The 12,656-nt window shown below is 44.3% G+C and overlaps 1 protein-coding gene across 15 annotated transcripts in view; it reads left to right on the top strand.

Annotated features, from left to right (window-relative positions):
• Positions 1-12,656, top strand: part of nedd4l (NEDD4 like E3 ubiquitin protein ligase) — a 64,066-nt gene that overhangs the window by 29,342 nt on the left and 22,068 nt on the right. Inside the window, exons 6-14 of one of the 15 annotated variants that reach the window (XM_062553943.1) lie at positions 5,235-5,285; positions 5,846-5,896; positions 7,681-7,742; positions 8,251-8,362; positions 8,986-9,140; positions 9,326-9,461; positions 9,598-9,765; positions 10,091-10,171; positions 12,160-12,219. In XM_062553943.1, the coding sequence (XP_062409927.1) occupies positions 5,235-5,285; positions 5,846-5,896; positions 7,681-7,742; positions 8,251-8,362; positions 8,986-9,140; positions 9,326-9,461; positions 9,598-9,765; positions 10,091-10,171; positions 12,160-12,219 (876 nt within the window). Of the gene's footprint in view, positions 1-936; positions 2,231-5,234; positions 5,286-5,845; positions 5,897-7,680; positions 7,743-8,250; positions 8,363-8,985; positions 9,141-9,325; positions 9,462-9,597; positions 9,766-10,090; positions 10,172-12,159; positions 12,220-12,656 lie in introns of those variants that run through there. The other 14 variants (XM_062553944.1, XM_062553934.1, XM_062553935.1 and 11 more) reach the window with 14 other exon arrangements.

Here is a 12,656-nt window from a genome sequence, read left to right as displayed (position 1 = left end):
GTTTGTTCTGCTTAACTTAAACTTAAGCTCACCTTACACTTCTCTAGATGGAGTATAACATTTCTAACAGAGTATGAGTTTTATCAGTAGGTTTGTTGACTTCTGTAGTTAATGCTCTTGTGTAATCATACATTTTGTGTGTCCTGGAATCAAAGTTCCTCTTAACAGTACAGTGAGCTGGGTGGCTTTCTGGAGACCACCTGGCCTGTCAGGAGTGAGTAGAGCAGGAATATGTTTATAAAAACAGACTCTTTGGGGAGGGGAGAGGGTCAGATGGGTTGGTAGGAGAGCAGGGAATTAGGGCTAGCATGAGCACTGTGACTAGAAGCTATGTTGCCTGCACAGATGATTGCTTTCAGGTCCCTCCTCACCACCCTTGAGAGAAGATGGCTGTTTTAAAACAGTGCATTTTATTTATAGCAAAATGTGGTGTAAGATACATTGGATTAGTCTTGATCTGAGATATTAGTAGGATGTATGTTTCCACACAAATTCATGATGCATGATTTGTTGATTTGTGTTCATTCTTTCTATATATTCGGCATACTGCTCTCGGCCTCTGCCCCTCCCCCTTGGGCACTGTTCCCTCTGATGGGTTTGGAGCAGCTGAGAGAGGGCTGTGGTGTGGGGGGGGGGTGATGGGAGTGAAGTGTCCAGGACCTAAGTGGGTGTCATCTGTGTCACATGACTCTGGGTGCCCTACCCTCACCTCCCCATGCAGAGCGAAGGCTGGCCTTATCCAATCATTTCTGGAATGCTGCTTGTCACTCTGGCTATTTCTGCTGTCTGTCGCTATCGGTCGGCAGTCCTAACAGTTTGGCAGATGGAAGTCTTTTTATTTTTCCCTTCTCTTTCTGGCTCTCTCTAGCACTCTCCTCCTCTCTCCCTTCCTCTAATGCTGCCCCTCCTCTCGCTCACTCTCTCTCTCTTTCTTTTCTGGAATTAGAACTCTGAAGTTTTGGCTCACTGTGGCAGTGCCTCTCCTGTTACTGTGGTGTGAGCTGCTGCTGCTCTCTTTCTCGGTCTTTTCATTGAGTGAAGGTGGGTGGAACATTTTCAAGAGTGAAGCATAGACACAGAAAGGGGTTTAGGAAGGAGGGGACACGAATTTGCCACAGGAATAGTTTGGCCAGAGGCAGCCCAACGCTGGCCCAGAAGGCAGAAGGACGAGAGAATGTCCCATCGGCTGCGGCTGTACTTTGGCGCCGGCCGCAGTAACACAGCCCCCGAACTGGAGGAGCCCGACGACGAACACATTGAGGATGGGACTGGGGGAGCCATGTCATTCCAGATGCGACCAGGTCAGGGTAGGGTGCTCTATGAGGCACAGCCAGCCACAGACGCCTCACTGAAGCGGAGCTCCTCCATGTTTATCCCACAGCTGCAGAATTCTCCTGAGTCGCGGCCCACCAAGAGCTCCTCCATGCAGATATCCCTCCAGCGTTCTAACCTATTTGCAGACGATGCACTTTACCAGGACTCCCCTCCAGGATACCCAGAGGAACCTGCGCCAGCCTACACAGAGCCTAGTCCTGGCTGGAATGCCCCACCTGAATACTCACGTAGGGTGAGTGCAGAGCACACCCACGCCAATACTGAGCCTGCACTTCCAAAGAGGAGAGTGTTTTGTGTGAGGCCTGGTGATCTTCAGGATGGATACACTGTATCTTCCGGAGCCACTCCTGGGATTAGTATCGGAGGTTTCTGCATTAAAAGGAACTCGCCAGATGGATCAGAGGTCCAACAGCTAAGGATCCTGCCCTATGGATCAGACAGTCAGGCTGGCCCATGCTCCTGGTCTGTCCAGCAGAACTTGGATGGTACCCCAGGGCCTCAGAGGCTTGTTTTTCAGCTTCAGCAGGACCAACCAAGACAGCCTGATGTCCAGAAGGAGGCTTTTAACCTTGGTTTCGTTGGATCTAAAGGTGGTCGTGTTGTACGGTACCCCAGGATCCGCCTGGAAAGGAGCGCCTCTCAGCCACTTAAATCCCATGCCATCCCTCGACGAAGTGGGTCTACTCCAGACCTTTTGGGGACCACCTCACAGATGGACACCCAAAGTGAAGATGCATGTGAGGATGGCGCTCAAGGCTGCACATTTAAAATTCGGAAAGAGCAGAAACTCAGGCAACCCCAGTTTAAAATATACTTCAGCCAGGGTACAGATCAAGGTACCATGTCAGCACAGGATGCAAGTTTGAGAAATGGACCTGTCTGGACAAAACCTCAGGTATGCTAAATTACATAGAAAAATCTTTGACTTTAGTCTGTTATTCTGTCATTAACTTGCTTCAACGACATATTGATATGTTTTGCAGTGAGTGATGACATTCTCTCATGCTTTTAAATGAACTGTCACCTATGAAAATATCAAGCTTGCAAATAAGTAATGAGCAGCTCTAAAATCTCAAGGTGTGGAGAAAGTAAAAAGCCACAAATAGGGGTAAAGGGATGTAGCGATGAAGGCAGGAAGGGGTTAGTCACATTCTGAGGACTAGAAATGCAAGGAAGGTCTGGCCAGGAGTTAGGCTTAACCACATAGGCTTTCGAATCCTGACCACAGGCATTTGAACTTTTACACACTTCAATGGCTTTTCCTGCTTTAGCAGACATACAGATTTTTCACAATTTAGGCTGTTATTGTAGAGAAATCAGCCCTATTAATCCCATTTAAAGAGATAGTGCTATCTTTAGCCCACTGTTGAATTGTTGTTGTTGGTTTTCAGAGTAGTCTGTCTACTTTTGGCCTGGATCGGCATGGGTTTCTCATGACAGCTGCAACCATGGTGATTAAGATCTAAGATGTCAGTACTGGCAAACTGACCATATGAAATTTAACAAGCCATCAGTAATTCAGTAACAGCAGTGTGTATATAAAAAAAAACCTAGATCAACGTGCAGACTTCTTGAGCTTCTTAATGTACAAACCTGTTTTCCATCTGAGGCATTTTCTCAAGGCTACACTCTCTCTTGTTGCTTTCTATAGCATGTGCTCAGAGCAGGCACGTTTGAAATTGGGTGTTAGACTTTTTATTTACTTTTTATTTAGTCTTTTTCTCTATTTGGTATCCTCTTATGACTCCCAACCACATTCAAAATAGCTATAACCCTAACCAGAAATGGTACTGAATAAACACTGTAATTGCCTGAATGTGAAGAGTATATTCTTTATAGGTTGAATGCTGTGCCATGCATGGTATTTTAAACCCTTATCAGTGAGGTACTTCTCTGGAACACTTCATATTGCCTAGTCTCTTTCCCGTAAAATCTCTTCTCAAAAGTAGAAGACATTTTGTTTTCCAATGGTCAGCTTTCAAGTCTACTGTGCCAGAAGTTCTACTGCTTCTGGAGTCCCGAAACAGGTGATGTCACTCAAAGCCCCTTCTCAGGTTTTCCACAGAAGCTTAAAGGAAGTATGGCTGACTATTTCCAGTACCTGTCTGAATGAGATTACTGGAAGTGAAGCAAGAAGGCATCCGGATGTCTCAAATGTGCAAAAGCCATCAGACCTCTATCTCAGTGGCTTACTTCTGTCTCCTGGAAGTTTGCAACAGTGTATTTGATGGGAATAGCCTACATTTTTTTTAAACAAGCTAGACATGATTTGTCATAGCAATCCCATAACAGCAAAGCAAACGTTTTGAAATGATGACACGCTCCTGAAGAGAGATCAAATTCAGACTTGATTGGAGGTTGTTTTAATCTTTTTTTTGCTTTGTTTTTATTTCTTAGAACATTTGCTATAGCTTGTGATGCCGTACATAAAGATGTTGGAGAAATTAAAGCCTGCTGATTACTGGAGTCTTGCTGGCGTTTTCCTGTTTAAAGAATTCCACACAGGTGCAGCCAGCCGCTACTGTATCCATCTACTTATTGGCCATCTGCAGTGTGACTGATATACTTGCCATTTACAAGACATCAGTGGTGATTGCTTTAAGACTGTGTGGGAAGTACAGCTTCCCCTTCATTTAGTTTCTGTGAAGTGTATCAGTGAAATTTCTATACCTATGTATATGTTTTTCCCCTTGTGTTCCTCAAGGATTGTGTCTTCTCCTTTTGGGGGTGAAACCCACGGCTTCTAGCCCATGTCTTTGAGCAATTCTTACCAGTTTTTTCTTGTTGCTTACTCCTAACTGTTTTTCTCTTCATCCCCATAAACTTCATGATATAGACAGCTGCACATTAACCATGACCCCAATAAATGCGGCTATAGATTACAGAGAAGGATAAGCATATGTTAAGGAAGTATCAGTAAAAAAGGTCTACATTGCTTGTGAAACTGGCTCCATAAGCACTCAGCATATCTCTGCCTCCTCTGTTCTGTACACAGTGTTATTGCTCAGTGTAGCGTTGGTACTTCTGAAGAATTTGTGACCCACAGGACACTCACTATTATGGACTGACTGACTCATGTAACCTTTTATTTATGAATATCTTGGGTGTAAACTGGAAGGGAAAACAGGGCTACTGTGCGGAGTCTTAGTCATGCATATATGGGCCATGTGAGAGAGTGTCTGGAACTTTCTTTTGTGAAATGAATCTATGGAGTCACCTTAGTTGTTGTAGCTTCTGAGTGGAGTGTTTCCAACTTTCTTTCTTTCTTTTTTTGCCAAATAAATCTGGTCTGGTTAGCTCTGTTTTGTTACTGAACTAATCTAGGGCTAGAGCTTGTTCCATTCATTATTCCTGTTTTACCTCTCCTTTTGCATAGGCCTTAAGTTATACAATCACAAATAAGAAACTCTTACAGTAAGCCCTGTTTTAAGCTTTCCATTTTCTTTTTTTTCTCTCTGGATGCAAGGTATTTTTGGTATATTTATGTTTATGCATATATGTTGAGAAACACATATGTGATAATGTCATGATTTCATCATGAACCTGGCACTCGAACCATTTCACTCTCCTGTTTGCTTGTGCATATGTTCTGTTTTTCAAAGTTTTACTTGGTGGCATAAAGCTTTTGCTGGAGATATATTTTTTTTAGTTTCATGGCTTGGTAAATATTTGGAAAAATAATTGGAAACCAAATGTGCTATTGCTAAGAATCCATGGCACTCCTGCTTCTGCTTGTGGTCAGATCATAGCCATGATGTATTGTGTGCATTATTGGTTTTCCATAGGATATAGTTTGAGACACCAGCCCATTTCCACCTACCCTGTAAGTCCCTAAACCCGTGTGATGTGGCTGTGTGTGCTCCCCGTTGCTCTCTTAAACCAGTTTGTTCCACATGCAGGCACACTTTGGTCTCGATCGCTCCAAGAATGGGCATGTCAACCCTGGACAGGTAATCCACCCTCTAGAGTGGTTCAGTCATTTGTCAGTCACACCTGTCAATCTCACCGTTTGGTTCAGATGTGGGTGGCGTAATGAATGGGGGATCACCTATTCTAAAGCTCCACCCCTGATTCTGTCCCTTTCTGAGCCCCTGGTCCTCTCTGGGTTGTTTGGGTTTCCTCCCCTGCTGAAACATTACCTTCTGGTGCACAAGCTGCTCCTGGCTGTCCATTACCCTTCAGGTCTCTCTCTCTCTCTTCTCACTCTTTTCCACTTCTGTCTCTCGCTGTATCTCTCTGCATCCTGCTGATTACACACATTCCTCTGCTGGGTCACACAGGTGTATAATTCCCCTCATCACTGTGGTTTGCCCCTATTAGCCCTTCTGGCACTCAGCCACTCCCTAACTGACAGCCAAACATTTGGGTAGCACTGTATTAATCCCTCTCTCTCTCTCTCTGTCTCTCTCTGTCTCTCTCTCTCTCTCATTTTCTCTCTCCCTCTCTCTACTCTCCCCTTCTTATCCTCTTTCTGTTAAAATCTCTATCAAAATCTTTCTCTGTTATGCAGACCAGAGATGACTTTCTTGGACAAGTTGATGTGCCTCTTAATCATTTACCGGTGAGTATTGAATGTATATTACTTTCAGCTGTAAGAACTCACAGCGAGGGAGTACCAGTGATACAATACGACAGAAAGCTGTAGGGATCATTCTCATGGTGCCGGTTAGGCAGTTGTTGTAATTAGATGTGTCTATGCGGGGAGTACCTCCCTGTACGGAGTGGAAAGAAGGCCAGTCGGAATGTAAACAGAGGGGTAGGTCTTAGACAGGGTTCCTGGGAGCCCAGCCGATGATCAGACTCACAGGCACATTCAAACTCTCTCTAAAGCAACCACCATACAATGCAAACCCTGTTCTCTGCTAAGTTGATTAGTAGCTGAGTTGACCGGAGTACGTATAGAAATCATATACAGTAGGTGTTGTGGAAGGATATTTTAGTTATAGTTAACCTAATCAATTAAAAATCAATGAGCCACAATTCGTTGCATTATAACCTAAAAATCATTCCATGGTAAGGTGAAATTTACTGAAACTTTGATACAGAATAGTCAAATGTACATCCATTTATGTCACTGCTTGCCAATGGTTCATACTTGGGCTGGGCAATGCATCAAATTAATTTCAGGTTTATTTTTTTAATCAATGTAAAAATGTGATTTTCCTCAGCTGCCCCTGAAACACCAGCACTTTTCTGGAGTTTCCAAGACACTGTTTTTCCAACTGGCTACCGTTTTGGTGGTGACTTGTAGAGCTACCCACATTATGCAAAAACGGCAGACACACATAAAACTTTCTGCTTACTACAGCATAGTCGATTCCATTTGCATATGCGTTGTGGGCTCTGAATAGACCTTACCTACTGTATGAAGCATAAATAGACAGTGTTGATGAGCAATGTTTTTCAGACACTTCCCCTATTTTATTATTTTCCTGGAAAATAAATTAATGCAATCGATCGATGCGATCAAAACACTTGGAGTCATTTTAATTTCCTGGTAATATTGCATTGCAATACTTCAGGCTTGACTTCAACAGGGTTCGCACGAACAAACTAAGGACCATTATCTTTTGTCTTGAGTAAAAAAATCTCACCAGCAGGGCAGTAGCAGCTGTGCACCACATAGGGAACATTTTCTGAACTACTACAAATGCATCAGTTTGTTTATTAGAATATCTGTTAAATGAAAAATAAAGCTTTGGATTGTGCACATTGAATCTTGAGATATAAAAACTGTATCGGATTATATTTTCAAAAGAGTGATTTAAAAAAAATAACAGATTACTTATCAAAACATTTGTTGCACTAATGACTTAGCCTACCTAGCCTGAATTATTTTTGTGTCCAAATATTCTTACATTTGCTTGGGTTTTTCTCATCTGGAGTGCATGGGGGCCTAATGGGAATGAATCTCTCCTTCTCAACCATGGCATTACAGAATCAGAGTCTGAAATAATGGCTATCATTAAGATACTTTTACTGTCTCACACATTTAACACTAGACAATCGGAGCACAGACAGACCCTCTCTTTTTGTGGCTTCTCAGACCAGTGCATGTTTTTGTCCCCACTCTGGCAGAGCACAAAGTCCTCTGATTCCTCAGAAGCCACTAATGACAGGTCCTCCTTTGCCATGAATATACAACCTGCGGGCTGTTAAATATGTAACAGGAGAGGGCTGTTGTGTAAGAACTCACTGGACATAATCCAATGGCCCACCTCCCCTTCACCAGTTGGTTGTCATTTAGCTTTCGTTCTGTGTGTATTTGAGTGTTTGTTTGACTTTTATGTTGATAAAACAGAAGTGAATAATTAGTCAATGTTTTGTTCTTTTTTTCACTGACAGACGGAGGACCCGACAATGGAGCGACCATACACGTTTAAAGACTTCCTTTTGCGTCCTCGAAGGTCAGTGCTTATGTAAGCCGAGTCTAAAGGTGAATTGTTTGCAGATTTAGCATAATAGAATAGCTGGGCTACTATTGTTAAATTATCATTTTTGCCTGTTCCTATGCCTGCTTAGTGAGCTATGATGAGGACCTTTTTTTAAGGCAGCATGTTGCCAGCTTTGAACCATGTATGAATCAGCTCATAAAATGAGTCATAAAAGTGGCCTAGATATTAACTTTTGACCTTATCACCTTACATTTGTTTGTAGTTTTATCACAGAGTGTTAATGTATGTGTGCCATCATCTAGTCTTTTGATTGTAAATGCAAATTATGGTATATTTTATGTGATATATATACTGTATATATATATTTTTTTTTAATTTATTAAAGCATCTTGAAAACTGTCAAGTGTTCCAACAAATATATTTGCCAATTTTATGCGCTTCCATATTTTAATTTATGTATTGGGGGAAATGTCAGTCAATGCCGATAGTACCATCTGTTACTCTTTTGTCTTTTGTGTGGATGTGGCAGTCACAAATCCCGGGTGAAAGGGTACCTACGTCTGAAGATGGCCTATCTGCCAAAAAATGGAGGGCAGGAAGAAGAGAATAATGAAATGAGAGAAGAGGCAGAGGTACAACATGATCTTTACCCATCCTAGTTGTCTGGAAGTTATCTTCTGCCTATCTTTTTGATCACCCTGTCTTTACATTTCCCATTATATATTACTGCTCTCTTTTGTCTCCTTCCCCTTTAAAATCTCTCTCACTCTCACACACACATAAACACATACGGAGTAAGAGAGAAGCACTGTCTGGAAAGACCATTTACCTACTTCCTCTAATTTTCTGAAGAAATGTGATCTTTTGGAAAGTCCTTATGTCTGTGTCTGCCTGCCTGCCTGTGTGCAGCTGGAGAAAATGTAGTGTGCTGTTTAAGATGTCAGATATCTGTCTTTTTGTTGTCGTTTTTCCAGCTCTGCTCTCATTTTTGCTGACTGTGAGATTTCAAATACCCGCTCTCCCCAGTTTGAACCCTTTCTTGTCAAAACATCCACACTGTCCTTTTTTCCTACTTTCCTCCAGACTCCTTCTCTGTCTGCCTGGCATTCAGATATGCTCCCTCTCTCTCTCATATTGACTCCCACGCACCTTCATGACCACACGCTCATTCACAACCCCATTGTTTAACCTGACATCTCTCTTCTGCTTGCCCTTCTGATTCGGTCATCTCCTCCCTCCCTCTCCCTCTCTCCAGGGTTGGGAAGAATCGACTGACCCAGGCTCCCAGCGTCCGCAACAGGTTCTGCCCCCACTACCCCCTGGATGGGAAGAGAAGGTCGACAACTTGGGCCGCACCTACTATGTCAACCACAACAACCGCAGTACGCAATGGAAGAGGCCAACTCTCGTGTATGTGCACAATTCACTCACACATGCTATTGTTGTCAGGACCTCATGCTCTCCATTATGAGTCAGCGTTTCACCATCAAATCCATAATGCATGCATTGCTGACTTTATCATGGAAACAGTGTACGTTTCAGATATGCCACCGTAGTGTTGAAAAGTGTGTAAGTGTCTCCTTTCTTCATTTTAGCGATGTGGTGTCCGAGACAGAGAATGACAACCAATTGCGGCAGATCAACCAAGAAGCCCATCGAGTGTTCCGCTCACGCAGACACATCAGTGAGGATCTGGAGAACGAGCACCTAGAGCCCAGAGAGGCGGATGATGTGAGTCTCAGTCACGCTTTTGCTCTGTAGGGGCCTTCTGCATTTTGCTGTTGCTTGCAGAACACTGTAGAGCCTGGCATATAAACATGGAATCAGAGTAAAAACAGCACTGCTTGCTGTCCCCCTCCTCCCCCAGCAGACATGGGAAACGATCACAGAGGAGCCTGTTGACTCCCTCAGCCAGTCTCTGCCAGGCCCGTCCTTGGCCACGCCTGGTGGGCCGGAGTTCTCTGAGGAGATCAGCCTCCGTCTGTCACTCACCCCGGACTCTAATGGGGAAATGCCAGGGCCCAGCTCTGCTGTGGTAAGCACATGTCGACAACCCAATCCAGACAGGGAGCACTTAAACATGGTGACAAAACACCGCACAGATTAATATCTCTTTAGAAATAGAGGAAGGATTTCCTTAATCTGTGAAAACATTTCCAACAAGTAGCTAATATAACTCAAACTGATCATGCAGTTAAGGTATAACTTATCCTAAGGGAGTCATGTTGTAGCATGCCAAAGAACCTTAGTTTATAACAACTGACACACCGAATAAACACCTCTAATAATGGCACTTTTCTTCATTTGTATCCTTGTATGTCTTTCTTTTTCCGCTCCTCTCTCCCTCCTGCTGTCCACAGCAGAGCCATCTCTCCTCCAGACTGCGTTCCTCCAGTATGACTGATGGGGTTAGTGAGCAGGCCCAGCCCCCCCCTCCAACGGTATGTCGTTTTGCTGGCTCGCTTTGCTCTCCCCGCTCTCCTCTCCTGTCTGCCTCTCCTGTCCCCACTGTGCCCTCCGCTCCTGATGATTCACTGGTGAACTCAATAGAACAAACAGTCGGACAGACAGACCTTAAGAGTTACAAGCTTCCAGTTGACCTGAAGTCTCAAATCATGACCCATTTACACTTATGCCATACAATCCTCCTACAAAACCTAATTTGCCATAGCATCTGAATATGACGTTATGGAAGTGTTCTTGTAACTCTCTCAGGTCTTTCCGTTCTTGTGCAGCAGATGGTGATGCAGGTGTGGGACTCATTTGAAATGGTGTCGGTAACAGTCTCATTTACGCTCATTGTTTAGTAATGAATGGGTCAGACGAGAGCGTGGCATTGGTTCCTAGTGCCGCTACGTGCATTAGCAGTTGGAGCGCGCTGATGGACCCTGAGCTGAGTGGGAGCGCTCTGTGAATGGTAGCAGACGCTGCAGAGTTGTCACTGTGGACGGCAGCCAGCCATGACCTCATTAGGCCACACTTCACTGGTCACCTGACTTGAGCGAGAAAACAGGCTCCATAGCCTCAGACAATGTGAGGATGTGTCACAGGAGGTAGGCCTTCTTGACACATGATCGTTTCTGGGGCATCACAGCTATATGATCTATAGTTCATCTGGCAGCCCATGTAGCCTACAGAACAGGTTTAATCCAGCTGGACATAGCAGTTGTTGTTACTATATTTGCTTCCCTCACTGTGAACCTTTTCAGTCTGAGTGCACGTTGGTAGAGAGACTTTGACAAATGTCTGTAGGGGGTTCTAAGAGTTCAGCATTACTCTGTGATATGCTAATAGACTTAGTTGTGGCTGGGCTGTAGGATCACCTATTTTGAAAATAGTTTCTTGCTCATCTTGCAAATCCCAAATCATCAGTTTCTTAGATGTGGACTTATTTCAGACCTTACTGCGTATGAGTAAGAGACAAAAAGCCTCAGTTCTCAAACTATTTTTTTCTGGCTCTTGGCACTGGCCGTTCTGAAGAGCTTTGAAAGCTGGAGTGGTAAGACTGTGGGATGCAAATTGGCGTGAGGGGCTTCCTGGAAGCACAAATGATCGATTTGTCATAGTCTTGCCGTAGCTCATTGATATTAACCGAGTGGGTGGCATTTACAGAGCAGAACAGTTTGTCACTATGTACGTGCGTGCATGTGTGCGTCTGTGATGACACAGTTTGCTATTGGTGTGTTCTAGGCACGCAGAGGCGAAAGGTCTCAGCATAAACAATTTGGCTGTAATTCTGATGTGATATTAGATTACGAGTGATTCAATTACAGTGCAGTTACAGTGGCGTACTAATATGAGAAGAATCAAATCTGAGACAGGAATACAATGGCTACGGTAATTGCACTAGTCGTTCCCAACCTCTCCAGTTAGCCTCTTTGGCAGACGTAATCACCCGTAATCACCTTTCCATGCTGCCATGCTTCGCTCGCTGCACAATCAGAGCAGCTTCACAATCATATGGAATTATGATTCATGGGGGATCATTTCTGTCTGAAGTCTCACCAGCTTTTTCTCTCTGAGCAACGCTTCCTGTTCTTCTCCGTGTGTCCGTGTGCACCTGGCGGCACAGTCCTGTCTGGCCTCCCTCACATTCCCACCATCCTCCCCGGTCCTCACCACATACTCAATTGAAATCCTAATCTAAAACTGTGGGGCTAGTTTCCTAGACAGTGTTTTAAGCCTTGTCCTTAAATGATTTGAATATGATTTCCAAGGGGAAAAAGACACTAGACTTGGCTTAACCACTGTATGGGAAGTCCGCCTTGCTCTGTGGTTTTCTCAAACCTTCAATCCTCACCTCACAACTCTAAAATCACTACCCCAGGTTATAACCTTCGTTCCATCTCCCGCCCCCTACCAGATTTCCTTGCGTTTTACCTCCCCCACCCCCTTTGGTCACATTCTTAAACCAGCTGTTATCTGCCAGCAGAGTTCCCAGGCCAGGCGAGGCAGAGCTCAAACTGTCACAGGCGTTGAAGAGCCCATGGTAATGTCTCTCTTCTTGCACATATCCCTGACCAGTGTCCACCACTGTACACTTCCAGTGCTCACCCCCCCCCCCCCCCCCCCCCCCCCCCTCCTCTCTTTTTTTGTTGACATGACTGTGACATGCCTTCCTTTCTCCACAGTCAGTTTTATTTTCAAACAATAAATCCCGCGTGAAAGGGGGTTCCAGGTTGTGGCGATCAGTAAAGATGAAGGTAACATCAGTGGTGGTCTCCAGACAGCACTGCTCCCTCCCCCTGTTCCTGACATAGCCCTGCTCAACCCCTGCATTTTTGAAGTAGTTTGTGGTTTTAGTGACCACCTGTGGACGTCACTTTGTTCCCTAGGAGTGAGGGTGTGTGGTTTGCTTCAGAGCAGTTGTGCATGATTGTCTTTGAACATCGTGTTGGATCACTGGGCATCCTGTTCACAAAGTTT

Source organism: Sardina pilchardus, chromosome 14 (assembly GCF_963854185.1).
Source record: "Sardina pilchardus chromosome 14, fSarPil1.1, whole genome shotgun sequence".
Lineage (NCBI taxonomy): Eukaryota > Metazoa > Chordata > Actinopteri > Clupeiformes > Clupeidae > Sardina > Sardina pilchardus.
This window is presented reverse-complemented; position numbering and strand designations above follow the sequence as displayed.